We start from the raw sequence: 26,909 nt of genomic DNA, 5'->3' as shown, positions 1-26,909 counted from the left end.
GGGACTATCTGATTTATCCTTCTACCTTAGTTACCAACAGAATAATATAAGAAGGGTCTTAATGGATCCATCTGGCCCAGTAGTCTGTGGTCTGTGAACAGCAGAGATGCCAAGGGAAGGACTGATTAGAATGAATTAAAAAATAATATCAGGTAACAGCTGAACAGGTGGGCTCAGAGGTTTGTGAACAGTGGTTCAAAGTCCAGCTGGAGGCCAGTCAGGATATACCTGAGAGCCATTACTGGGGCCATTGCTCTTTAACACTACATTAATGACCTTGTCACTCCTCACAGGAGGAGAGGCTGAGAGCTGGGACTGCTCTGCCCAGAGAAGAGACAGATCAGGGGGATCTTATACATATAGGTAGATATCATATGTGAGGGAAAGATGATGAGGGAGCCTAGTGAAAGGACAAAAGGCAGTGGGCACAAAGTAAACACCTGAATTGCCCTCTGAAAACAAAATACTATTTTTTACTGTGGGAATTGTCAAACACTGGAATAGATTTCCCAAAGAGGTCATGAAATCTCCATTGCTGCAGATATTCAAGAGTCAGCTGCACACAGTGCTGGACAATCAATCGCCTGTAGCTTGCCCTCCCTGGCCAGGAGGGTTAGAATAGAGGATTTCTCATCCCCTTCCAACCACTCAGAGACTCTGTGTGATTCTGTGACAATAGAAATGTCTTGGGAAGAATATTAATACAAGGTAAGCATATAAAGATATTTCTCCTGACAGTCTATCTTGGGAATTTCTTTAAGGCAGAAGCGGTGTTCTGATATTTAATAGAACAGTCATAAATTTCATAGGTTCCCAGAAAATTGTTCTCTCTTCTTTCTTTTCTTTCTTTCTTTCTTTCTTTCTTTCTTTCTTTCTTTCTTTCTTTCTTTCTTTCTTTCTTTCTCTTCTTTCTTTCTTTCTTTCTTTCTTTCTTTCTTTCTTTCTTTCTTTCTTTCTTTCACCATTCAAACAATGATTATTTAACAGTCTGAAAAGGCACTAATTTCAACCTGCCTGCAGACTTGTAAGAACCACTCATTAATTTCAGTCTAGTATTTTTAACATTATCCCTGCAATATGTAAGTGTGTTTACAGTAGAATACACTTTATATATGTGTATGGATGAGTTCAGGGTCAAATCACCATTTGCATTAACCTTTTGAACAAGGTAAATGCTTTACTTGCTATGGTACCTTTGGATAACAGTTCTTAATATCTTAGATAAGAGCATGCTAGAAAGCAACACATAGGAAATCACACTTGCTTGCTGACACAGCCTGTTTATTTACTACATATATTTGTCTCAAGAACACTTAATCTACTAGAAATATTCAAGGTCTTTTATAGTAAAGCCAAGCTTTATCAGCCTGCAAGACTGCAAGATTTTTTAAAGTTCTTAGTCTGATAAAATATTCACCTAAAATATTCCCTAGAATTAATACAGAGTAAGTCTTGAGTAGCCATATCTTGAGGTGTAGGTGCTGAGAAGGCAGACAATGTTTGATTCTTGCTCTTCATTCTTTGCTTTTTTATTGAATTATGTCACCCTTTAAGACTCCAGCCCCCAAACCATAAACCATCAGCAATAAAGGATGTTATTACACTGCAATAGCACATTACCTTCCTAAATGATGGTTGTATGCTTTTCCAAAGCATGAGAAAAAACATTTTTATTAGAAATCATTCACCATCTTCACTCTTACATAAAAACGTATAGAAACGTGAAGTAGCTCCAATGTTGTCTCCCACAAACCTTAATTATTGTTGTTCAGACTTTCCTGAGTTATTTTTGGTGTCTCAATATTTCACAACTAATAATTTAGGATATGGCCCTTAGGTGCTTGAATATCAATAGTATTCAGTGACATGTTGGCATTGAAGTAATTGTAATGTAGGACCTGGGCATGCTAATAAAAGGTGTTCTTTGTGTTTCTCTCTCTCACAACATGAGTACACTGAAACCCTCTAGCCACAAAGCGTTATTACAAAAATAAACACACTGAAATTGTGGAGTAAACAATGGCTACATGATATGTAAGATGGTAGTTACCTAGACTCTTAGCACTGGATTTGGAGAGGGATCAATGATGTAGGATGGTTCCACGGTGAAAGGACTTTTACTAGAAGGGTACCTTTGCTACATTTTTTACTTTTCTTTTGCAAAGGAACTGCAGAAGAAAAACTGCAAAGCTAAAGTGCCAATAGCATCAGACTCTATGCAACTGAAGTGCACTTATTTTATCGAATCATCCAATGAATTTAAAATTTACATCTTTAAATCCTGATATTTATAGTCAGATAAAGAAAATATCCAAATTGTGAGTTTCCCTTGCCCAGGTAACCTATCCAACCTGTTCCCTAAAAACATCCAGGAGCCTTGTATCCTGCTCAGACAGCAATTTCATCTGGGTTCAGGGAACAATCAAGAAGTGTGTTTCATGGCCACAGATCTAAGAAAAACAATGTAATGAGAGAGAATTAAGTAAAGCAGAGGGAACTGAGCTTCTCACAAAATTGAGAGTCTTCTTGTTCAGATAGGTCACATACAAAATAAAAATCTTGTCAAAGCAAACAGAATTTATCAACCCAGGTGTGATTAGAAGAGCCAAAGGGAAACTTCTCACACAGAGCAAACCATCCATTTCTTAATGGACACACCCAGGCCAATGGACACACCCAGGCTGACCATTAAATCCTTATCAATAACTACTTTCCCTATGAGGCCACTGAGCATTACAGTGAATCCTTGTCCTTGTTTCCTGCATGTTCCCTGGCATGAACAAAACCCATTTGTATTCTGGAGTTAGTTGCAAAGCTTTCCTCACTGGCGTTGTCTTCCTCTCAGTTCCTCTCCTATAAGTAATTTCTTCACCCTGATGACAGAAACATGGAGGAAATCATGGAAGGATCTCTTTTTAGAACTTTAGGATGAGGACCAATTGCAAATTCTATGTAATACATAGCTGCTTTTACAAACACTCTCACACTGTCACCTGGAAGGCAATGCAGTGCAACACAATGAAAAATATTTCAAAGGACTGATATCCCTTATGCTGTTTCTGGGGTGGAGGGGAAATAATCAAAGAAATCAAGGGTTTGGTTTTCTTAAAAAAAAAAAAATCCTGACACTTGAACTGCAAGGAGAAGCATACTTGTGTCTGTCTTTCTGCTATCGTGTCAGGATATATATTAATTAGTGAAAGGGTCATCTTGGTATTAAGACAAAAAAAATATTTATTTAATAACTGGATGAACTGCATACACAAATAAACTATGGAGGTCTCACTAAGACTGGACCATATTATATAGACCAGCTTAAAGAAATATTTCAAGATCTTAATCAAACATGAGAAGGAAGTTAAATAAAGCTTGGTCATTGGTTAACTCTGTTTGTTTTTAATAATTCACTGCTGAAACTCTTACAGTTGTCATCTTAACAAATAAACCATTGAAAGGTTTTCCTTGGGCTTGTATGTGACATTTTTCCTGAATTTACTTTAATCAAGAAACATTATTGACTTTTCTATGGTTTAAGACCATAATAAATATTTTGGGTCTAATTCTGCAAACGGATTTTTCTCACAGAAGGAGCATTGTCCAGTAATAGATAGAGAATTTCTCCTTACCAGGAGAAATTCAACCAGGTACCTTTAAGAAAGGATTATTGTGTGTAATGATCTGCAAATAGTCTGAAAAACTCAAGTCCTTGATGTCCAAAGCAACAGAGAGGCATGGCCGTACAGGCTTCACTCTATTGCTACTCCCCACTTATTTGCATTTTCAGCAAAAATTTTAGTCTTTTGATAAAGTCTCTAAAAGTATCCCTTTTTGTCTTCTGAAATGTTAAACAAGTATAAAGCCTTTTTTTGCATCCTAAACACACATCTACATAAAACTGGATTAATTCACAAACAAATCTCCTACAGCCAGTGATGAGCTACCAAAAGGCCAGTATATTCAGTCTCCACTGAAATGGGCCACATTCAAGCCAGTGACTTGGCTGTAAAAATTCCATTCTTACTCCCTGGAGTATCCTTCATCTCAGATAGCCTTTTTATTCTGAAATTATTTTTTCCCACTAAACTCTAAACTACTGAATGATGATTGGGAAGATAGAGAAAATTTAACTTCTATATTTGATATTTCATCAAAATGCAGAAAAACTCTTTCATGAACAGAGCTTTCACTCTTCTGTTCAATGATGTTTGCAATTAGAACACAATTGGAATAAATACAAAATAAGAAATACAGTCCACTATATGTGAAGATACTCTAGCAAAATATTTTAATCAAAACTGAAGAGAGAAGTCAGTGCTGCCAAATATTAAAAAGCACAAAATCTTCAGAACATATTTTACAAATACAGTTAACATAATATAATCAAGTAGTGCTCTGTTATAGCCAGTGAAATTTAATTATGTATAATCTTTTTTCAATGAGCCTGCCTGATTGAAAACATTTTCATCAGACAGAAGGACAGAACCAAACAAAATTTTAATAAGCACTTTTTTTTATTCAGTTAAATAGTTGTACAGCCCTGGTCACCACACAGACTAAGCAATTTAACAATGTATTTTACTGTTTAAATCATGCAAGATGAGAAGAGTTGAAGACAAGAAGGCAGCAATGCAGTTTCACATAATGTAGTTTCTGCCTGCTGCCTCTGGTAATGAAAGAAGATAGCCAGAATATTTCAAGTAGTTCAGTAAAAAACTTATCTCCTTCCAGCACAAACATAGTTACTTACTGAATAAACAAACTTTTTCCATTGCTGGGAAAGTAGCAAGTCTTTCTCCAGTCTGCATTTTACTTTCCTTTTGCAAAGGACTATGAGAGCATTGTGGCAGTGATTTCTGACAAATAATCACTCAACTATTTTTTCCTGACATATTTCTACCCTGACATGAAAGTAAAGGTGATGATAAATTCTTGCATTTATTTTATATGGTTTTCTTTGAGCCCCCAATTAAAAATGCTACTATAAAAATGCTTCCAGCCAAACACAATCAATCCTTAGAATTGTTTCATTTGAACAGTGTCTTGATAATATAACACACAAAAATTGAATTGATGGGCTTTAAAGCTCAAAAACGCTAAAAAAAAAATCATAATTCAGTGCATTTGCAGGAAGTTTCAAAACCAACACCTCCTGTAACAGAGAGGTCTCTTATTTATAATGAGGAAACACTTGATAAGATATTTTTCTGATCTCAGTTAGATTTTCAGAAAAAGTTCAAACGAAAGTGCAATGGAGTGCCCTATTCCTGAACACTTATGGTGGTAACAGTAATAGGAGAGAAAACTAAGCAGGAAGAAAAGTCAATAACTTGAGAGCAGAGAAGGAGTTATCATCAAAGCCAGCCTTCCATCGTGTACTCGGATTCCTATTACAGTTATAAAATGATAAGTACACAGAAAAGTTGAGATAGCCAGCATTAGCAGAAATATCCTTAAAACCTGTTAGAAAGGAAAGAGGGGTGGGGGAGAGAAGAAAGAAAATACAATGCTAAGCAATGAAAAACAGGTTTAGGTTTGGGTTTTCTTCAAAATCATTTTATTTTATGCAATGCCTTGAAAATGCCAAATTTAAAGTAATCTTTTTCCTTATTACCCTGCTTTGTTGGACTGATCTTGATTATCTGAAATATATTTTATTATTATTATTATTATTATTAATTAATCAGCTCCTGTTGGATAAAATACATGTGGAAGTACTCTTTCTTCCAGATTTTGGGCAGCACAGCAGCACTGTGATTTATTTTGGATATTGTGATAGGCCTGGTAGAGTATTTGACTCATCAGCCTTGAATAATATATCTAATGCTGCTTCCACAGGTCTGAAAAATTCCATCTGTGCAGGATGCATACAGACGAATGAATCACCACAAGAATTTATTACTGGTTACATCTGCTTTCAAGGCACAAATAGACCTAATTACATTGGCTAGTTTCATCTCCATGAAACCTGCAAAAATTCCCTGGTACAATGGTAAGTTCAAACATCTTAACTGAATGCCAGTTCTGTAGCTCACACAGTTCCTTTTCTGAAAGTGAAAATATTTCCTTCTCTCTCTCTCAGGAAACTCACCTGCTGAATTCCACCCAGTCTACCTCACCAATCTACTTTCTTCTTTCTGCTCCCTGTGTAAGACTCTCTTGGCAGATATATCTTTGTAGTTTAGAGTAAAACAAGGACAATTTTTTCCGAACTTAAAAAAAACTGCTAAGGAGTTGTGTTTAGGTGGCATGCAAGTTTTATTGCACAGCTTCAGCTTCCAAGACACTAGCTTTATAAAGATTGTCAATATAAAATAATAGTACAGTAGAATTTTATTTTAAGGGCAATTCATGCCTGAAGGCATGCTCTATAACTCGCTGTGGGTAAGCAATGATGTTGCAATTACCAACAGAAAAGGACACAATATATTTCTTGTGACTGACACACTTATATACACTTATGATGTGAAAATGGGATACATTGATATTGATTCTTAGTTAGATCCTATTTTGATAAATGCATTTATTTAACAGACATTGCCCTTTATGTGATCCCATTTATATGAGGGAATTTTTCCATACTTTCAAAGGGATAAAATATTGGGCTGAATGAACACTTCTGTGGCATTCATTATTTGGCTAATTTAAATAGTAATAACCAATCTGATGTGCCACAAGAGTACTAAAGATAGTATAGAGTTCTAGAAATAGCATAAACTAGAACTTAAATATGGCATAGCTTTATTATAGAAGATGATGTGTTATATTGATCTTAGACATTCTGTGAGGCTTTTAATGATTTAGCTATTTAAAATACAGAATTTAGGAAAAAAAAAAGAGTAAAGCAGGCAGCAAATTATATTCTCTTTTTTCATTATGAAAGAGAGACAGAAGGTTAATGTGTGCTGAAAAATAAGAGAAAAAAATCCAGGTTGTTGTCAAGTCCTATTGAGTAATACAGAGCATATGAGACAATAGATAATTTTTATATGGAATATATATGTTAATCCTTTTATTTGGAAATTTTGTTTTGGCAAAACAATCCCTTTGCATGTACCAGAAAAGAAATTACACTGCTCTATGACAAGAATTGTGATGGAAAGCCAAGTCAGGTAGAGTGGATAGACCAAGATCTTTTTTCTTACACAGAGCTGACAAAAATGGATAGTAAATTACCTTCAAATACAGGAAAAGTAGATTTTATTAGCTTTTAAAATAGAGTAGTTGACTTAATGGTGCCTAGGCAAGAGACAACACAAATAAAAAGAGTTCATAAAAGATTCTTTCTCTGCCCATTGTGCTCTTGTCTCAAGGAGAGGCTCTTGTTTCACGTGCTGGATTTATTTCAGCTGGAGGAGCAATGTTTTGAGAAGTAGGGAACTGCCCCCTAGTACTCCTAAAGCCATTATTCTTTCCATGACTCAGGATGGATAACTGTGTATCCTTTTGCTAAACCATCCTTACTGCAGAGACTCTCTTCTCCTTGAACTAGACAGCTACAAGGAAAGGGGACTTGTCGTGCAGAGCACCTTCATTTTGTCCCTTAAATAGTCAGGCACTTCCAAGATCTAATAGCCTTTCAGTGAACTCAGATTATTTTCATTGATTTAAGTTGGATTTTGATTAACAACATAGAGAAGAACACCATATAAGCAAAGGAATAATGGATTTTTCCACCCCTACGCTCTTTCTGAACCAGACAACTCCGTTTAGAGTAGATAGGATATCATGCGGAATGGGAATGTCCAGTTGGGAGAGTCCTTTCTTACTCTGGATGAACTAATATTCCCAAATACATTGAACTTTAGAAGCTGGACACACATACACAAAGCTTTAGCAGAAATTAATCCTAATATTAGTAAATTGGGAGAAAAACTACCATAAAGACCTGGAATCTTAATCTTGATGAAATCTAAGGGCTCTTAGCTGTATGTCCAGATTAATTGTAGCAGAAGAATCACATATAATACTCTATTCTGTGGAAAAAATATTGACTGTGATGACAGAAAACAGCTACCTTTCTATCTATCAGATTTTCAAATTCTGAAGTCATCTAGGTTTTTAACTATTTGGATTTGCAAATCCTAAACCCAACCTTAACCTATTAATTACATTTGAACAAATAAGCTATCCAGTCTTAAAAAAACATGAAGTTCATGACATGGTAGATGCTAGCACAATTAAAATCTCTTTGAGACACACAGTAACCTGAAGTTGATTGGGTTCTAGATGTACATAATATATATTTTAATGCTACAGATTTATGAGTTGTAGGTCTGCAGCTACTCTATTAAAAAGGACTGATGACCAAAATAAGAGACATGATGACTTGGTCTCAGTAGTGATCTATGCCTTTCCTTTTTCTTAAAATCTGAAGAATTTTGAAGATATTCAGTGTATTGCATTCCACCATTAATCATTCTCTGCTAAATGAAAGCCATCCTACCAGCCAAAGAACTTTAGGTAAATCCATTGCTTATGCAGAGTCCAAAATAATTTCAGATGTTTATGAGCCCTAGTCACTTAGTCCCTCTACTTTTCTCCATAGTTCTTCACACCCTAATTTTGGATTTAGGAGCAAATTTTTTTAGGACCAAAATCTTTTAAGTTGAATTTTTTTCCTCTGTTGCATTTACTACTGCATATGCGTGTATTTAACACATATCCACAAGTAGTTGTAGCTTGTAGGTTTAATGATTGAGTAACCTCAGTAAACTCCTCTTTAGGTTCACAGGGCACACAATAGATTGTCAAGTAGCTGAGATTGCTTAGCATTTCATTATACCAAAGCTGATATATGACTATTATTTTGACATTGCTGCCTTGGAAGTCTTGAATAGCACCGTGAAAAAATACTTAATCCAATAGTCAGTGATATTTTAGGCAGTAATAATTCTCTAGGGTAAAAGAAAGTCAATAAAAATAATTAAAATATGAACAGTTAAATATCCTTGCACAAATTCATTCAGATAAAGAGATGTATGCTAAGGTAATCCTAAAGATTTTCAGGAGTTTTGAAAAAGTTTGGTTTATGTAAGAAAATGTCAGCACTCTCTCAAATATGTATTTCACAGAACTTGCCCCCTTTCCCCCCCTATAAATGGCAGATGGGGGGAAGGGGAGGGAAATGCACATTTGTAGTTCAACCCAAGTTTTCAAAGAGTAGACAAGAACAGCCAGAAAGACAGAATTAGTTTTTATTGCCCAGGTCTGCATTTACCAGACAGGAAACAAACTAGAGTGGTAAAGGAGTATATACCTTTGACTGCAGGCCAGGGAAAGGATAACTATGAAGTTTTGGGAAGTCGTTTTGTTTTGCTTTCCAAAGGCTACAACTAATTGAGGTCTGGGGAGTTCTTCCTAAGACCAGAAGAGGAAAAGGAGAGCAACCAGACCAGAAGTGTTACCAAACAGCCTCCTCATCATATAAATGCAGTTTAGATAGAGTACAGGTTTTGTGTTGGCCTTTTGTACTGTACAGAATTTAGTTCTTACTGTAAAACCAATCAGGTCAGTTCACATTTAACTGATGGAGAACTCACTGGAAACTGTGTCTGACCTCTTTACTGAAAAGATGGTTTTGCCCTCTGTCACAGACAATAGATGTTTATGGCCCCTTTATTGCCCCTGAGTCATGGGCTGCTTTGTGTTCAAAAGTGTTTTTTTTTTTTGAAGCTGCACTCTGTGTAGCAATTGCAAGTGGTTTACCCTCATAGAAACCAAGAGAGTTGTCCTTGCCTTGGCCGTCTCTGAGCCGGTGCAATTCTAAGTGCCAGTTTTGATCTTCAAAGTTCTATGCAGCTGAAGTCACAACAACTTAAAATTGTCTTCTCTTTAACAAAATGGGAGCTGGAAATCAGTCCAAAGTACTTCAGATAGCATTCCCCAAGTGCATACCTTGGGCTGGGAGCAGGAAATTTCTCTGGAGGACACTTGAGTTTGGTATTTACTTCCGAGCTCACCGAGTTAACTATCAGCTCCTCTTTGTTAAATATCTAGCAAACAGGAGTTGAAATCTGCTAGGTTTTGAGCTACAGTAGTGAGAAGAGCGTTAGTGCCATAATGCCTTAGAAGAAGATGGTAATGGCTATGATTATGATTATGTGGAAATACAATTTCTGTTTCAGTGTTTGGGAAATTCCTAAGTTGAAGGATTCATATTTCTCTTGAAAAAAAACAGTTGAGTGTAGATAACTCTTCTTTTTTAATTGACAGCTGAGCTGAAACTTGTTTCATCTTAGGCAATTTGATAAGGACAGACATATGTTAATACATGACAGGGAGGACCAAACATATTTTGCTAAAATGGTTATAAGATTGGAAGATTTTCAGTGACATGGATGGTACCCTACACACCTAAGTGTGATTTCAAGTATTATCTTTAGTACCTTTCCTATAGGTTAGCAAAATATAGGAGAATATATGCATTTTCTTTGGGATAACATATCACAAAGATACCCTTTCACATTATAGTGAAAGTAAATTATCATTATAGCAGGTTTATTGACACTATTTCCAATTTAAAAAAAATAAAGGGCAGAGAAAATACAAAATGAAAATGGAATACTCAGTAAGTATCAAAATGCCTTTGTTGGTATTATTTAAGATGTTAGAAACCTGTTTTAGAAGGTAAACCTATTGATATTAAGCAGACTTATGAATACACTTGCCTGGACATCATGGCTCCATCACTTTATCTGAAGTGCTAAGCACCATTACCCCCTATTGGATGGCATATCCCTTTATTCTTCTTCTCAAGTTCTTACTGAGAGCATAGCATGTCTAGTAGGAAATCCAAATCAGAAGCCTTCAATTTTTTGCTGTCTTTACCAGATACTTTTCACAGATGCTCCTGTCCAACTTACAGGAGGTTGTTGCAATTCTACCACTTCTCCAGGCATTAATAATTAAAATTTAGACAAAAATGTAAGCAATCTGTGGTCCTGACCTTTAGTTACCTAATTCAGCAATCAACCACAATATGGTAATGAATCTGAAAGGCAGGAAATTTCATACTCCAGAATTACAAAGTATTTGCAACTGTAGGGAGTAGAAGTGTGGTTTACATTTGCTTCTAGCCCTTAGCTATAATGGTCTAAAGTGTTTCCCTTTTAGTCCTTTTCTGGAATGCTATTTTCAATGCAGTTTATTTTATGCAACTCACTTTGAAGCAGTTTTCACAGAAGAAAAGGTCATTTGGCCCAGTGGCACTTGGTTAAGGACTCAGTATAATTCCATTTAGGGTCTTTAGAAAGAAGATGAGATGCTAAATAAATCAGTCAGCTGTGTCTGTTGTGGAAATCTATAAGGACAGAGAATTTTGACATTAAACTTTCCAGAGGTTTGCTCAAAGCGAACATTCCTAGACTGAAATGGCATGTATGCACTATTTGGAAATATACTTAATATTTATATACTGCAGTTTGTATCTGCTCTTCCTATCCTAGAATCCTGCAGGATCATTTGGCTGATAGATTTTAGTGGTGTATCTTATAGGAAATAATGATCCAATGTCTTCAGAAGTCAATTTGACTTCTGGAAGAGGGCCATGATTTTAAGGTCTTTAGGGATAAATCGTTTAGAAAAAGAATATTTTACTTTGTGAGAATCCCAGAGTGCTTTACAAATTTACTGTTACACTATGTCTCTCAGACAAATAATTTTTAAAGCATTTTCTGAAGTTTTCCCAAATGTCATAAACCACACCATTCAGGACCTTCTGAGGCTGCTCCTTCCAGCTGATCCCTGCCACTAGGCAGTGAGGAATCTCCTGAACTTTGTCGAAGAAGAGTAATTGGTTGGGGCTGACGTTGGATGAGGGAGCACCAGACTATAAATACATCTTGCTTGCTTGTGGTGCATTATTTTAGAGAAGGAGCTGCCATTCTGCACTTTTTTTGCTGTGGTTTGAGAAATACTCCTCCCTTGAAGAAAAGAAAAAGGAAAAAGAAGAAAAAGGGGGGAAATGAAAAAGGAGGAGAGGAGAGAGAGAGGGAGACGAGACTATTCTTGACTTAATGTGGCCAGGAGAGAGTGGGAAATTCCCGTGCTCAGCCCGCTTGGAGCCACCCGGTTGAGCTCGCGGCTGTGCCCCGCCGGGAAAGAGCCGCCGGGGCTGCTGCGGGGCGCCCGCAGCCTGCGGCGGAGGCAGCGCCGTCCCGCCGAGCCGAGCGGCGTTGCGGCGGCGGAGCCAGCGGGGCCTCCAAGCGGCGGTGGCCACGGAGAGTTGCGGGAGGCCGAGGCGGCGGGGCGGGCCGGGCACTGCGCGGCGCCTCACCTGCGGGAGGGAGGGAGGCAGGGCGGCCGCGGCCCCGGTGCGCGCCGGAGACCCCGAGCGGAGCCGTGCGGGCGCGCAGAACTGCGCGCTGCTCCCTCTCGCCGCCGACTGCAGCGGCGAGGGCAGGGAGGGGGTGGTGCTGCCGTGAGCAGGGTCCGAGGGGGACGGACGGAGTGCGAAAGAAGACGAAGAGAGAGAGGGAGGGAAAGAGGGAGGGAGGGAGGCGGGGGAAGGAGAGAGGGAGGGAAGGAGTCGGCGATCCGGCGCAGCGTCTCCACTCTCACTCTCTCCGCTGCTGTAACTCCTCAACTCTGCCCGTTCTTTGCCTGGACATGTCTTAAGAAAGTTGGATCTCTCCCTCCCTCTCGCCTTTATTTTTCTTCTTTTTCTTTTATTATTTTTCCTTTTTTTCTTAATCTTCTCCCACTCCCCGTGTATTTTTCCTTCCCCCCCTCGTCCAAGTTTCAAGCAGCGGATGGGTCGGAGCCGACATGCCGCGCTGTGGCGGCGGGTCCGGGCGCCGCGCTGGCTGCGCGCCGGGGCCGCGCTGAGCGCCAGGGCCACCGCGGGGTTCGCTCTCTAGAGGCGTGTGGGCACCGGAGCATTGCTCGTGCTTTCTCCAGAGGACAAAAAAGAAAGCGGGAGGAGGAAGCGTGCGGACATGAACTGAGCTGGAGCGGACTTTGTGAGAAGAGTGGCGAGTCCAGCTGGTCTGGTGAGTTCTTTGTTTAATGAGTTTATTATCAGCAGGGTGCTGAGAGGGATGATTCCCTTGAGAGTTCTAGTGCTCTAATTTGTTGCGCTACTAAAAACAGTAGGGTCTTCGATTCAACCCGTGGTTTTTAACTGTGGAGAGTGTGCATGTTTTATGTATATATCAGTACGTGTATATATACCCGCACATCGACTGTATGCAAAGCTACGTGTACCTTGGAGCGGAGAGTACCGCAACTTTACCGCTCTCTTCACGGGGACAGCGAGGCTCACGTTTCCCGACCCGGAGCCCGTCAGCCGGAGCCGGGCTCGTCGTTGCGGGCTCGGTTGTGCTCCCTTCGGAGGAGCCGGGGCCGGAGCCAGGGCTGGCAGCAGCGCCCGCCGCCCGTGCGCTGTGGCGCGGCGCCCCCTGCCCGGCCGCCGCGGAACTGCGCCACTACCGCGGGGCAGCGGGGCCGGGGGCTGCAGGGTCGGCCCCGGGGAGGGGGCGCAGGCGCTACGGGGGCGGAGCCGCCGGCTGCGGGTTGGTGACCCTGAGAGCCAGCGCTTTCTGATGGGGTTGGTTCCTTTTGACCTGCAGCCCTGGGCGCTTGAGTCTGTGGTTGGAGAGGGGCTCCCTCCGCCGCTGGCTGTGTTTATTTATGTGGCTAATAAAAGACGTGGCGGGGCTAATGCGTGGTAAATGCGCCCCCGCTGGCGGCTCCTACCTGCAACCCGGCTTCGTTGGGAGTCCGCTGGGACATGATTCCCCAGACAAACATTTGATAGTTATTAAGTGCGATCACTTATTAATAATCCTTCAAGGACTGTTTCGTTGTATGAATCTTTAACGGAGGGCTGACAGACCGCCAGATATTCCTTCAGCATGAATCCGGCAGGGCGCTTTTCCACCTGAGCTTACGGATTGGTAGCCCATACCCTCTCCGCGGGCCGCAGGGTGGTCGCCGCTGCGCTCCCCCGGCGGTATACCCGGCTTCGCACTGCCTCTCGCTGCCGCTGCATTTCCCGACGCCGGAGCAGGGCACCGTTTCCCACAGCGGTGCCGGGGAACCGCGGGAGACGCCAGTGGCTTTTGGCCTCTGCTGAGACCTCCCTGCTCCGCCCGGCCGTTAAGTGGCGGCTCGCCCAGCGCAGCCCAGCCCAGCCGAGGTGGGGAGGCGTGAGCCCGAGCCGGCCGGCGCGGTCCGGGGGCGCAGCCCGGCCGCCTGTGGGAAGGGCAGCGGTCCCCGAGGCGCTGCGGTCGCGGCTGGGCGCTCCCGGGTACCAGCGGCGCGGGCAGGCACCACGGGACTTGTCCCGGCCACCCGCTATTCCTCGGACAGCAGAGGACCGCGTGTTCCCGCGGACTCTGACGTTCTCCCTTGCCATCCCCGTAAGACACCCCCGGCAGCAGCTTTCCGAAGTTTCTGAGTAGCCTTTCTGGGGGAAAACTTCGCCGTACGCGAAGTCGCCCCCGTCCCTGGACCGGCATTCGATTCCCTGACGTTCCCGTCGTGCAAGAGCGGGGCGAACGCGGCGGAGGTGAGGCGTTCCTCCAGCCTCGGGCCACCGGGAGGAACAGCTCGTGGTTGTGGCTTGCCCTTCCCCCGCTGCTCTGTTCCGCGTTTCGTCCTTCCACGGCGGGGCCGGGCAGGGGTGCGAGGGCTGCCGCCGCTCCAGCCGAGCGCCGCAGAAACGAGTTCCGGAGGGGCGGCCGTCCAGCGCCGCGGAGGAATCCGGCGGTGGGGGGCGCCGCGGCCCGCAGGGGGCGGGGAGGCACCGGCGAGGCGCGCTGGTGGCCGGCGAAGAAAGGGGGAACGGCGCGGCAGGCACCGTGCGGGGCTGGCCCCGGCCCGCGCCCTCTCCCTCTCCCGCAGGCGGCGAGCCGCAGAGAGGTGAGCGCTGGGCTAGCCGGAAAGTTGGGAGAAGTTTTGGCGGTGGGGGAGGCCGGAGGGCGCGCGGACCCCTTGGGAAGTTGAGGCTCCGAGGCGAGGCCGGGACGGGGGCGAGGCTGCCCGGAGGCGCTGGGCGAGCGGCCGCCTCGTGCTGCGGGCCCCGGTGGGACGGGCTGCGAGCGGCGCCGGCCCCTGCCCTGCTCCCCGCCGCGCATCGCGGGCCCTGGCGCCCCGTCCCCCCCGCGGCTGGCGGCGGCCGGCCGGGCTGTAGCTGGGGCCGCACTCCCCGGAGAGTCAGCAGGACTCTAGCGGGCAGGTTCCGCCGGAGTTGGGCAGAGGAAAAGAGCTGGCGGTGGTGCTTTTCCCTGAGGCAAGGTGTCTGAGTGCGTCTGATGGGCCATTGCAAACTTCATTCCCGGGTGAGCCGGCAGGGGCGGTTCGCGGCGGGTGAGAAGTACCTTAGCATGAATTTCTTCCTTTGTTCGCGCTTCCACACCGCGTCCCTCGTTGCGTTCCTCGCCGGACTGCTGCGAAAGGTAAAGTGCAGTGCCCGCCAGGACCCGACGTTTGGCAGCGGCTCCCCGGAAGAGCCCGGCTGCACTCATCAGTCGACTTCTTTTATTCTTCTTTGGGGCAGTTGGAGCAAAACAAAGTTATGTTTGAAAGATGCACTTTTTAATCTCTCTCGTCAGTAAATGACGCCGTGTTGTACCGCTGTTAGTGTCCCCCTGTTGAAAACTTCTTTTTTCGAAAAAGCATTAATAAATTAAGGAAATGCTGCCTTCCAGCAGCAGGTTTTCCTGCGGTTTAAATACTTGCATACAAGTTGTTCCTAGGGAGTGGCATAGGAAATACTACCTGTATTCTTTTACTACCTCTGCGGTCTTTCAGTAAAAGAAAAGAGCGTTGTATAATAGATGTGTATTTCCTATTTGCTTTTCTAACCGTGTGGAAGTAATTCCACAGTATTCACTGAGTAAATATCTTACTTGCATGCTGTAAACTATTTTAAAAGTTTTTCTTTTATTCGCTGTGAAATCCTAAAATCTCGTTTAGGAGAATGAAAGGTGTGCCTTAGTAGTCATCCCAGAAGAAAGATGATCTGTTTTTTTTTTTTTTTTAATTAAGCATGCTAAAGAACTTTGTATGGCTAAGTTAACTCTACTATCAGTTCAAGTAAACAAGTGTAAAATGGCTTTAAACTTTCGAAGATTTCCTTTTTTTTTTTTTTTTAAGTTTCAAACTGAATTCAAAATCAGTAGAACTATTTTTGTTATCACAAATTTTAGGGTGCCATGCTAAATTTCGATCAAGCTGTTTTTAACAGAGCTTGGAGGTCTACTTTTCCTTGAACAGCTGATGAGTTCATATTAGTTACAGCAGTAAGTAACTGCCTACAGATAAACAGTTGAAATTCTCCATGTGAATATTTGTTTCATTCTGGTTTCAGAATCTTTGCCTGATGGTGGAATATAGCTGCTGCATTGTCATTTTAACAGTTAATATCTTGAAAACATAAAGTATCTCATGAGATCAACTCATGACGTGGGGAATACAAACATAAAACTTACTGGACTTCAGTCACAAGTTGAAACTGTTATGTTAATCTCTGCGACAATGTACATTTTTTGAATAACTCCCCAGCTTTACTAAAGTAACACTACCATACACTCTCATCATGTGTTAATTTTCTGAATACCAAAACAGACAACTTCTCCCTCTGAAAAGCAAAAGACACTGTTAATTTGTTTGATTGGAAAGTTATGCATGTAGAAACAGCTAAACCTGGTATTTCTTTTTCCCCATCAGACTGCATGAATAATTCCTTTTAAACAATTGAAAGGGTAGGTGTAACCACAATTAGTGCAGCTTGCAAAGTCGCAGGATCTCTCATAGACTGCTACACTAGAAATCCTGTCATGACTGCTTAGTTTCACAGTGTCTTTCTGTCAGACAGCATCAGTTGCGTGTGCTGATCAAAACTGACCTTTGTGGTAAATAAACATAGTTAATGTTTTGCTTGATAGGCATGTTATTCTGGACTTAATTGGTAGAGCTTGCATGTAAAAAAAGAAGAGCAATGAGACTAAGACTAACTTGGGTGTATTGCCTGATTTAGGTAGTTTTTCTGTCTGTGACTTCCATTGGTGGGGGAATAAATATCTCAGTGTATGCTCCCTATAGATACCTTATGTATCTATGTGTGGTAAGTTGGTTGAAAAGCAATATAAGCTTGGTTTGTTCTTTTTTTTTTTTTTGCTTGCTTGGCATTGAAATTGCTCTTTACTAAGTTTTGTATTTTATGCTTGAAACTTTCAAATCTCAAACTATAAACTTTGAAATCTAAATACTGTAAATTTCCTGTTATGAGAAACAGTCTTTCTTGTGACTGCTATCCTATCCAGTCATCTTGATTTGTAAATTATCAATTATAGCTCTGCTTGCTTCAAAATTATGCTTATACCTTTAATGTGAAGATAGTTCATGTTTCTAAGTTGCATTAATATTTTTCCATGTACAAATTAATGCTTTAATGCCTTAATAGTTTTGATAATGTTCTAACTAATTAGTAAAACTATCTTACATATCCCAGTGCTAAATTTGCATATAAATAAAAATGACCTGGATATGCATAGAAATAAAAATAAACTGAATAATAATTTCCAGATAGGAAATCAAAGTTTGTTTGAAAGTAGCTTTTCAGAATAATACTGTGTGCACTTATGAGTTAAGAGCTATGATGTTTTGTTAAGCAAACTGTTGCCTTGTGTATTGAACATGGATACAGAAAATCCTAAACTGGTCATATTCCAAAGATAATAAAAGTTTAGGAGTTCAAAGTGTAGCCTTTGGCTAAAATGCTTCTGAAATTCAGTCATTTTGGCACACTGTAATGAGCCATCTGGGTTTATATCTAACACATTATCACTTTATCTTAATGCTTTCATACTTTCTCTTAGTAGTTAATAGTTTTTGTAATTGGAGCTGCCTAATACTTTCAATATTTTCCAGGAATATACTATGTTGATTTTTGGATAATCCAAGTCAATGTTTTTTATTTTCTAGTAGCTGGGTAAATTGTGACAAGATGGAAATAATATTATGTAAAAGAAATTGCTAACTTTTTATCTGATGGGGTTAAGTGTTCACTTGAGAGACTTTTACATTCTTGTTTGTAAACCAGCAAGACATAGGGGTTACTGCTGGGGATTAGATTCTCTTACTGGTGGTTGTGGTATTGTTTGCAATGGGCTGCCTGTTGCTGGTTCTGAGCAGACTTGAAGTTGCTACAGAAGAGGAGCAAAAAGTGCTCAAGGTATTATGGCACAGAAAAATATTTGCAGTAAAACCTACACACGTGCTCAACTTTGAATATTAATGAGAAGTTTGGATATCTTAATGCATCTTAGTGTGGTACATGTCCGGTCTAATGTGCCTGAGATGTGAGAAGCAAAGGATAAAAGATACAAACAGATACAATGTTTTACATTATTAATCCGCCACTTCAAATAGCCTGTTGCCAAACATAGGCATAGGCAGTGAGTTAGGTGCTACAGCATCAGAAGAAAAGCTGGGGTTTGGACTTCAGTATAAGTTAAAAATAATAATAATAAAAAATCCTATTGTAACTGAGGGAGAAAACAGGGAAGCATCTGATCAGATCAACATAAAATTTGATCATTGAGTAACAGATCATTGGTAATAGATGGCTTCCAAAATTCCAGCAAGATGGAGGAAAAGCTGGGTTTGTTGATTGCTTAAAACATCATTTTTAAGCAATTTTCTTAACGTTGCCTTTTGGGCCAGTCTAGTGGCATTTTAAAATTTTTAGAGTTTTGGAATTATTAGTGATATCAGTTATTTGTTGCAAAGATTAGGTTGTGTGTAAGAGTTTGTTTTGTTTGGTTGGTTTTTTTTTTTTGGTTTTTTTTTTGTTTTTTTTTTTTTGTTTGTTTTAAGCAAATATTTGTTAACTTGGTAGTATGCTGGGACATAAAGCCCTGGAGACCCAAGTGTGTCTGTATTCCCAGGATATATCATAGCCTGGGAAGGAAAGTAGACAGGGGAGGAATAATACTGTTAAGCCATTGAAATGGTGACTGTTCCAGCCTCACTCGTTTGCCCTCCCAACCTTTTCTTCATTCAGTGTTAAGACCTTGTAAGTATTGGTTCCAGCTAGTGACTAACTTCAAAGACCTTTAATGCTTTTTATTATTTGGTTATTCACTTTTTGTTTGTTATGTTTATAGTTTTAATTGTGCAGCTTAATGCCTAGGCTTGGAAGACAGATGCACTTTTTTTCTTCTTCTTCTTCTGAAAGGCTATTCCTATAGTTTGTGACTTAGGAATATCTGTGACTGAATTCCTTCTGAGGTTTTGAAGTGAACTGTTGACACAAGCAGATTAATTTGCTCTGATGTTTGCTAGTGGGCAAAGTCAGTCCATGAAATGTCAGCCAGTGTGATCTTTCCCCAGGTGGGAAGTAGGGAAGAGAAAAATTACTGTAAGGGAAGACATGAGTAAAGAAAGGAGACAAGTGATATTATTTTAGAGGAGGTGAACAGAACTAGTGTGAAGACAGGTACTTAGACATTGACATCCAAAGAAAAGGATGAGGGCAGACTAGGGCTAAAATGTGGGAAGAGAAAGGTCAGGAACAATTAAAGAACAAACTAATGAGTAATTAGTTTGATTCGTGTAGCAGATTGGCCAGGGAAGAAAACTCAGAAGGAGAGGTAAAGAAAAAAAATGAAGATAATAGAGAAAGGAGAAATAAATGAATGTGTGCTACTTAATCAAAGTAATCAAGAAAATGTTGGATTGCTTTCTACTTGCTGGAAAGAAATTTTGCCCCCAGGATCTTGTTGAAAGCTTGGGCTTGTCAAGGGAGCCTTCTGAGGCTTTGATTTGTTGTACTGTGCGACTTGAAGGAGTAAAGACAGTTGCTGTAAACCCAGATGAAGAAGGTGGTCCCAGATGTCTTGTTCCTGAAGTTTCTGCCTTTCTTCCTACTGCAATCTTGCCTAGATTTAGATAGTAAAAATGCTATACTGACTTCAAAAGGCAAATCCAGTGAAGGTGTGCCTTTATGACTGTCTTGCTGTTCCAGGCTCTTTCTCTGTCATTTCTAGAGTGTGTTAGAGAAACTCAACTGAAATGTTCCTCCAGTAATTTTGATAGATTCTTGTTCTTATAGCTCTTGATACTCATTTGTTTCAGATCTGTTCTGAGAGGGGAATAAAGGAATACATCTTATTCTTTATGGGCTTTACACCTTAGTGGTACTTGATTTTTTTTTTTTTTTTTCTTTTCTTTTTTTGATAAGCACTACTCTTCTACTCTTACAAGGGTAGTCAGAGCTGGAGGGAATACAATACAGAATTATCCTCTGTTCTAATTATAATATTTATAATTCTTGGAACAGGTGCACATTGGATACTGTGAAGAATTGATGGTAATATCAAGACAACTCTTGCAGTTTACTTCCACGTAGTTGGACATCAGTCATTTTACAATCTAAATTAAATGAGGGAGGAGAATTTTCTACTAGACATAATTGTCATGTATGAAGTAGAGAACTGGAGTGAATGTTCATTACTCCAGATTAGTTCTGACCTAGTTTGTTTGCTCGTAGCAGACAGCATTTCTTCTAGCATGTTTCTTCATGGGAATGTTCATTTGAACTTAGCTGTGTGTTCCTCTTGTGTTGCGTTAGTAATTCCTAGACTTTTGATGTAATGGATTCTTGGCGTTTTGTAGGAGTTTTTATCTGTGTTTCTATTACTGCAAATAATTTTGACCCTTTCTTCAAGAAAAATTATATAGTCTAAATGTGTAACCTACAGTTTTCTTTCAAGTATGAATTCTGAAATAAGCATCAATGTTTATTTGATAAACATTTGAACAATCATAAGCCTTACTGCATCTCTTTCTTGTTTCAGGGTTTCTTTGTAATTGCTGCCATGGGAAGATACTTGACTATGCTGTTGCTGCTGATGCTGCTGGTGCAGCATTTTGGAAACTGTGAAGGAACTCAAAGGCCACATCATGCTCCATCAATGCAATTTACACAAATACAGTATAATGCCACTGTGTATGAGAATTCTGCAGCCAAGACTTATGTTGGGCATCCAGTGAAAATGGGCATTTACATTACAAATCCACTGTGGGACATAAGATACAAAATTATTTCTGGTGACAGTGAGAACTTGTTCAAAGCTGAAGAGTATGTTCTTGGAAACTTTTGCTTTTTGAGAATACGGACCAAGGGAGGAAACACAGCTATCCTTAACAGGGAGGTGAAGGACCATTATATGCTGACTGTTAAAGCAGTTGAAAAAAATACAAATGCTGAAACACGCACCAAGGTCAGGATACAGGTACTGGATACAAATGACTTGCGGCCTTTGTTTTCTCCAACATCTTACAGTGTTTCTTTGCCTGAGAACACAGCAATAAGGACCAGCATTGCAAGAGTCAGCGCGACAGATGCAGATATAGGCACAAATGGAGAGTTCTACTATAGCTTTAAAGAAAGAACAGATGTGTTTGCTATACATCCAACTAGTGGAGTGGTAGTTCTAACTGGTAGACTTGACTACTCGGACACTAAGCGTTATGAGATGGAAATCCTGGCAGTGGACCGTGGGCTGAAGCTGTATGGTAGCAGTGGCATAAGCAGTATGGCAAAACTGACGGTTCACGTAGAGCAAGCAAATGAACATGCCCCTGTTATTACAGCTGTTCCACTGACTCCATCAGAATCAGACACAGATCCAGCATATGCGATTGTAACTGTAGAGGACAATGACCAGGGTTCGAATGGGGAAATAGCATCATTAAATATTGTTGCAGGAGATGCACTTCAGCAGTTCAAAACAGTGAGGTCAGTTCCGGGTGGCAAAGAATATAGAATAAAAGCCATTGGTCCCATTGACTGGGAGAGTCACCCTTTTGGATACAACCTTACCCTTCAAGCTAAAGACAAAGGGAATCCCCCACAATTTTCTTCTGTAAAAGTTGTTCACGTGACATCACCACAATTTAAGTCTGGTCCTGTGAGATTTGAAAAAGAGATATATAGAGCTGAAATAAGTGAATTTGCTCCTCCAAACACACCTGTGATAATGGTGAAAGCTGTGCCTAGTTACCCACATTTAAAATATGTATTTAAAAATGCACCAGGAAAAGTAAAATTCAATTTAAATGCTCACACTGGTCTTATTACCACGTTAGAACCCATAAAAGCACAATATGCATCCCATTTTGAACTTGAAGTTGTGACAAGTGACAGAAGAGCTTCTACAAAAGTATTAATTAAGGTACTAGGCATGAATAGCAATCCTCCTGAATTTACTCAGACATCCTATAAGGCCTCCTTCGATGAAAATGTGCCAATAGGTACAAGTATCATGAGAGTGAGTGCCAAAGACCCTGATGAAGGGGAAAATGGTTATGTGACCTATAGCATTGCCAACCTAAATCCTTTGCCATTTGTGATTAACCATTTCAGTGGGATTATTAGTACCTCAGAAGACTTGGATTATGAATTGATGCCAAGGGTTTACAATTTAAGGATTCGAGCCTCTGATTGGGGTATACCATATCGCCGTGAAGTTGAAGTTCCTGTCACTATTATTTTAAATAACTTGAATGACAATATACCTCTGTTTGAGAAAATAAATTGTGAGGGAATAATCCCCAGGGACCTTGGTGTTGGAGAACAAATAACAACCGTGTCTGCTATTGATGCTGATGAGCTCCAGTTGGTGAGATACCAAATTGAATCTGGAAATGAACTGGATTTATTTAGCCTAAACCCAAATTCTGGAGTACTTTCTCTCAAACAGTCACTGATAGATGGCCTAGGTGCTAAAATGTCTTTTTACAGTTTGAAAATTACAGCTACAGATGGAGAGAACTTTGCAAAACCATTGTATATCAACATAACTGTAGCTAGTAGTCGCAAACCAGTCAACTTGCACTGTGAAGAAACTGGTGTTGCCAAAATGCTCGCAGAGAAGCTCTTACAAGCAAATAAGTTGCACAGTCGTGGAGAAGTTGAGGATGCTTTCTTTGATACTCACTCTGTGAATCTGCATGCACCTCAGTTTAGAAGTACTCTCCCCAGCAGCATTGAGATAAAAGAAGACCAACCTGTGGGCTCTAGCATAATATCTGTGAATGCTGCTGATCTTGATACTGGCTTCAATGGAAAGCTAGTGTATGTTATTTCTGGAGGTAATGAGGACAGTAGTTTCATTGTTGATATGGAAAGAGGAGTGCTGAAAATTCTATCTCCTCTTGACCGAGAAGTAAAAGATAAATATACACTCAATATTACTGTCTATGATCTTGGAATACCACAGAAGTCTGCCTGGACCCTTTTAGATATAAAAATTTTGGATGCTAATGACAACCCACCGGAATTCCTCCAAGACAGCTATTTTGTTGAAGTAAGTGAAAACAAAGAGCCCAACAGTGAAATTATTCAAGTTGGAGCTACTGATAAAGATTTGGGGGCTAATGGAGAAGTGAAATACTCTCTTCTTACAGATACAGACAAGTTTACTATTAATTCTGTGACAGGAGTTGTGAAAGTTGTAGGGGTCCTGGATCGAGAGGAACAGCACATTTATTTGTTGAAAATTGAGGCTAGGGACCAACCGACTGAAGAACCTCAATTATTTTCAACAGTTATTCTGAAAGTGGCTGTAGAAGATGTAAATGACAATCCTCCCAAGTTTATTCCTTCCAATTATCACGTGAAAATTCGAGAAGATCTTCCTGAGGGAACTATTATTGCCTGGCTAGAAGCCTATGATCCTGATTTAGGCCAGTCAAGTCAAGTGCGGTACAGTCTTTTGGACAGTGGAGATGGCACCTTTGACGTTGACAAAATAAGCGGAGCACTACGTATTGTACAAAGACTGGATTATGAAAAGAAACAACTTTATAACTTGACTGTGCGGGCCAAGGACAAAGGAAAACCCGTTTCGTTGTCCTCTACGTGTTACGTTGAGGTTGAGATAGTTGATGTGAATGAAAACTTGCACACCCCGCGGTTCTCCATATTTGCAGATAAAGGCTTCATAAAAGAAGATGCTCCTGTTGGCTCCTCAGTAATGACAGTATCTGCTTATGATGAAGATGCAGGACGAGATGGGGAGGTCAGATATTCCATTCGAGATGGATCGGGTATAGGAGTTTTTCGAATAGATGAAGAAAAAGGTAAGGTGGCTTTCTGTTACTTTTATATACTAAACAAAAGCAAATGCCAGGAAAGAGAGAAGAGAAGCAGCATTGTCACAGCTGACATAGGCGTTTTGTTAGGATCAAAGGATGTCACCAACAATGTGTATAGTTGTGTCTGCTACTTAAGTGAAATTATTTTTATACCTTAGATAAGTAATTTCTCTCTTATACTCCTACTTCTATCCAGCCTACCTAAAGCCATGCTTAAGTCTTAAAATCTACACCAGCCAGAAAAAGTAAGAATACTCTTGATATAAAATGGAAGTCTGCCTCGTGTGAGTGCATGCGCTCTCTGTCTTGTGAACAGTGGGACTGTCATACTTGTCAGTCTTAAATAACATTATCTTTCACTCCTTTTACTGAAGGTATGCATGGGTGTGATATTGCCATAGTGCTGGTTTAGTTAGTTATTTTCAGAGTTTAGAGGTGCCCATCTAGAATTCCATAAGCAGTGCCATCTTCATTGGAAGGCTTCTGCCAAAGATAGCATTGATGCAACCTTAGAAAAACCTCATGTGAATCAAGCAGACTGAACTGTTGACTTATTGCATAAATAATGCATACATTGATGAGCAGTGTGAGAATTTTTCCAGTGTCATGCGTTCAGAAGAAACATAATTTTATTTTCAGTAAAATTCTAGTGCTGACTTCTAAAGTTTTCGTTGGATGTCTATGTAGCTATCTTTCTTTATGTCTTTGATAAAGAGAGAGCATTGATATTTTGCAGTTATCTAAGAATCTTGAAATAATTTGAGGAGGAATCTGGTGCAAGATTTGTCTACAAGTTACCTATAGGTAAATAATGACATATGTGATTGATTTCTTAAAGAAAAAAAGCTTGTAACTAAGACTAAAAGGTGGGAATTATGTCTGATTCATCCAGTAGTCATTCGGTGTGTTCTCTGTGCTTCCCACAGTTGTGAATGTGGGTAATAGAGACTCATGAAGCTGCTTTACTCTGTAGGGTTTGGGTGAACAAACTGTTCCTCACTATTTTTCTTCTCTAGAAAGTCTTATTAAATTATGTGGTTTGTGGCTAAAGAACCAGCTGTACTGGTTGAAATGTAACAATGCTTCCCTTAGCTTTGCTTTTAACAAAGTGCATAGTTAAGGTAGTGAAACAGACTTTCTAAAAGTGGAGAAAAGATTACTTTCTTTCCAAGACCTTGTAGTTTCATTTTTGGCCGCTTGGTATGTGCAGAATATTATTTTGTGTATCATAATGTATTTCTTTTTATACAAGTATATTAAAGTTCACTGTGTGTTATGGTATTTTAGAGGTGTTTCTAGTTGTCCTACAGAATGAGTCTGAGTTTGGAAGTGTATATAGGTGTGATAGGTAACAGTAAGTGAGAATGAACCTGTTCATGGGTATGTGGACAGGTGTGTGTGTTTTTGTGATGGTACTACCATGGCAGAATTAGTTGTCTGCATGTGTTGACTCTCTACTTTTTTGGCACAAAGCTAGTTTACTTGACTAAGGAATTGGTGTGAGTTTAAGTAAGTTGCTTTTTATCAGCTGGGTTTACAAAGTTGGCAGAGCTTGGGGCAAAGCCAGCTTCTATTCAGTAATATTGTCCAGAACAGTGGCTCTGTATTTTCAAGGCAGGGGAGAGGCATTGTCTGTATTCATATCTGGTATCTAGTGTTTGCACTTCTTCTGGGATGAAAGTAGAGGAATTTGGTGGGAATGGGGTGGTGGTAGAGAGGGGTTGTTAGTTTTTAATCTTATTGAACAAATTCCACTTATGACACGGTTGTGGGGAAGAAAGGTGTTTATTTCGGGTTGCTTGATGTGTTTTTTCCATCAAATGGTGAGCTAAAGGAAAGAACATTGAGTATGTACAAACTTGACAATGTAGCTTAAATTTTGGATTGACATTTTATTTTGGTGAAAAGCCATCAGAATTGTTCTTGAAGGCACTCTTTATACTGCAGTGTCTGAATATTTGTCATATTTTTCAAAATGGACTGGCCTTGATACAGGGAGCAGACTGATTATCAGCCAGCAAAGCACATTGAAGAATTTGTGAAAGAGAAATTTGTCAAGCTACCTGCTAACTTTTTCAGCTTGCTAAAAGCTTCTTCTGACTTTACCCCTGAGCTACATGTCTCATCCTGCTGTCTTTGAAGAGCATCCTACTGCGCTGTCAGTTCAAAGACAGATAAATCAGATTTAAGAACTTATTTCAAGTCAACATTAAACTATTCAGTGGTTTAGAGGGGCTCTTTTATCCCTTGCTTATAAGAAATTAAGGACAACAATCATATTTGCAGGTAAACTAGATGATGGTAGAAGCATTGAATAGCTAGTTCCATGCACTGATTTTTGTTGACTTTTAGGTTGTCTTTCCCATGTTAAGTTTGTTTTAATTTTACAGTTCAAAAAGTAGGAAATAGTATTGGCATTTGATATTTGTACCTGTAATTCTGGTATTTTCACAAGGGACTTTAATATATCTTTGCCATGACATCTTAAATTCTGCTTTCCAAGACTTCCCTTTATTTTCAGTCAGTGGTTTTCATAGGTTCTATTTTCTGCAGTTGTATCCAAACCATTAGCAGTGAATGTCTTTACAGGGAGCACTAAACAATATTTCCAAACTCAGGAGCTGCTTTGATTACTTAGTTCCCTGACTGCTCTGATACTTTTCAAGTAGACACAGAAAAAAAATATGTTAGGGGTGAATTTGGTAATCAATCATATTTTAGCTTTCTTAGTATTCTTAAGCCTGAAAAGGCAATAATGGTCAGAAGAGGAGGAGAACAAGATGATAAAGGTCTAGAAAATT

The 26,909-nt window shown here is 40.4% G+C and overlaps 1 protein-coding gene across 3 annotated transcripts in view; it reads left to right on the top strand.

The window, feature by feature from the left end:
- The first annotated feature begins 12,827 nt into the window (after positions 1-12,827).
- The window catches only part of FAT1 (FAT atypical cadherin 1), a 102,114-nt gene continuing 88,032 nt past the window's right edge, over positions 12,828-26,909 (top strand). For 2 of the 3 annotated variants that reach the window (XM_050973898.1, XM_050973899.1), the window contains exons 1-2: positions 14,750-14,862; positions 20,805-24,093. In XM_050973898.1, the coding sequence (XP_050829855.1) occupies positions 20,826-24,093 (3,268 nt within the window). In that variant the 5' untranslated portion in view covers positions 14,750-14,862; positions 20,805-20,825. Of the gene's footprint in view, positions 12,990-14,749; positions 14,863-20,804; positions 24,094-26,909 lie in introns of those variants that run through there. The other variant, XM_009100704.4, reaches the window with a different exon arrangement.

This window comes from Serinus canaria, chromosome 4 (assembly GCF_022539315.1).
Source record: "Serinus canaria isolate serCan28SL12 chromosome 4, serCan2020, whole genome shotgun sequence".
Classification (NCBI taxonomy): Eukaryota; Metazoa; Chordata; class Aves; order Passeriformes; family Fringillidae; genus Serinus; species Serinus canaria.
Note: the sequence above shows the minus strand (reverse complement) of the source record. Positions and strands in the feature narration are given on the sequence as shown.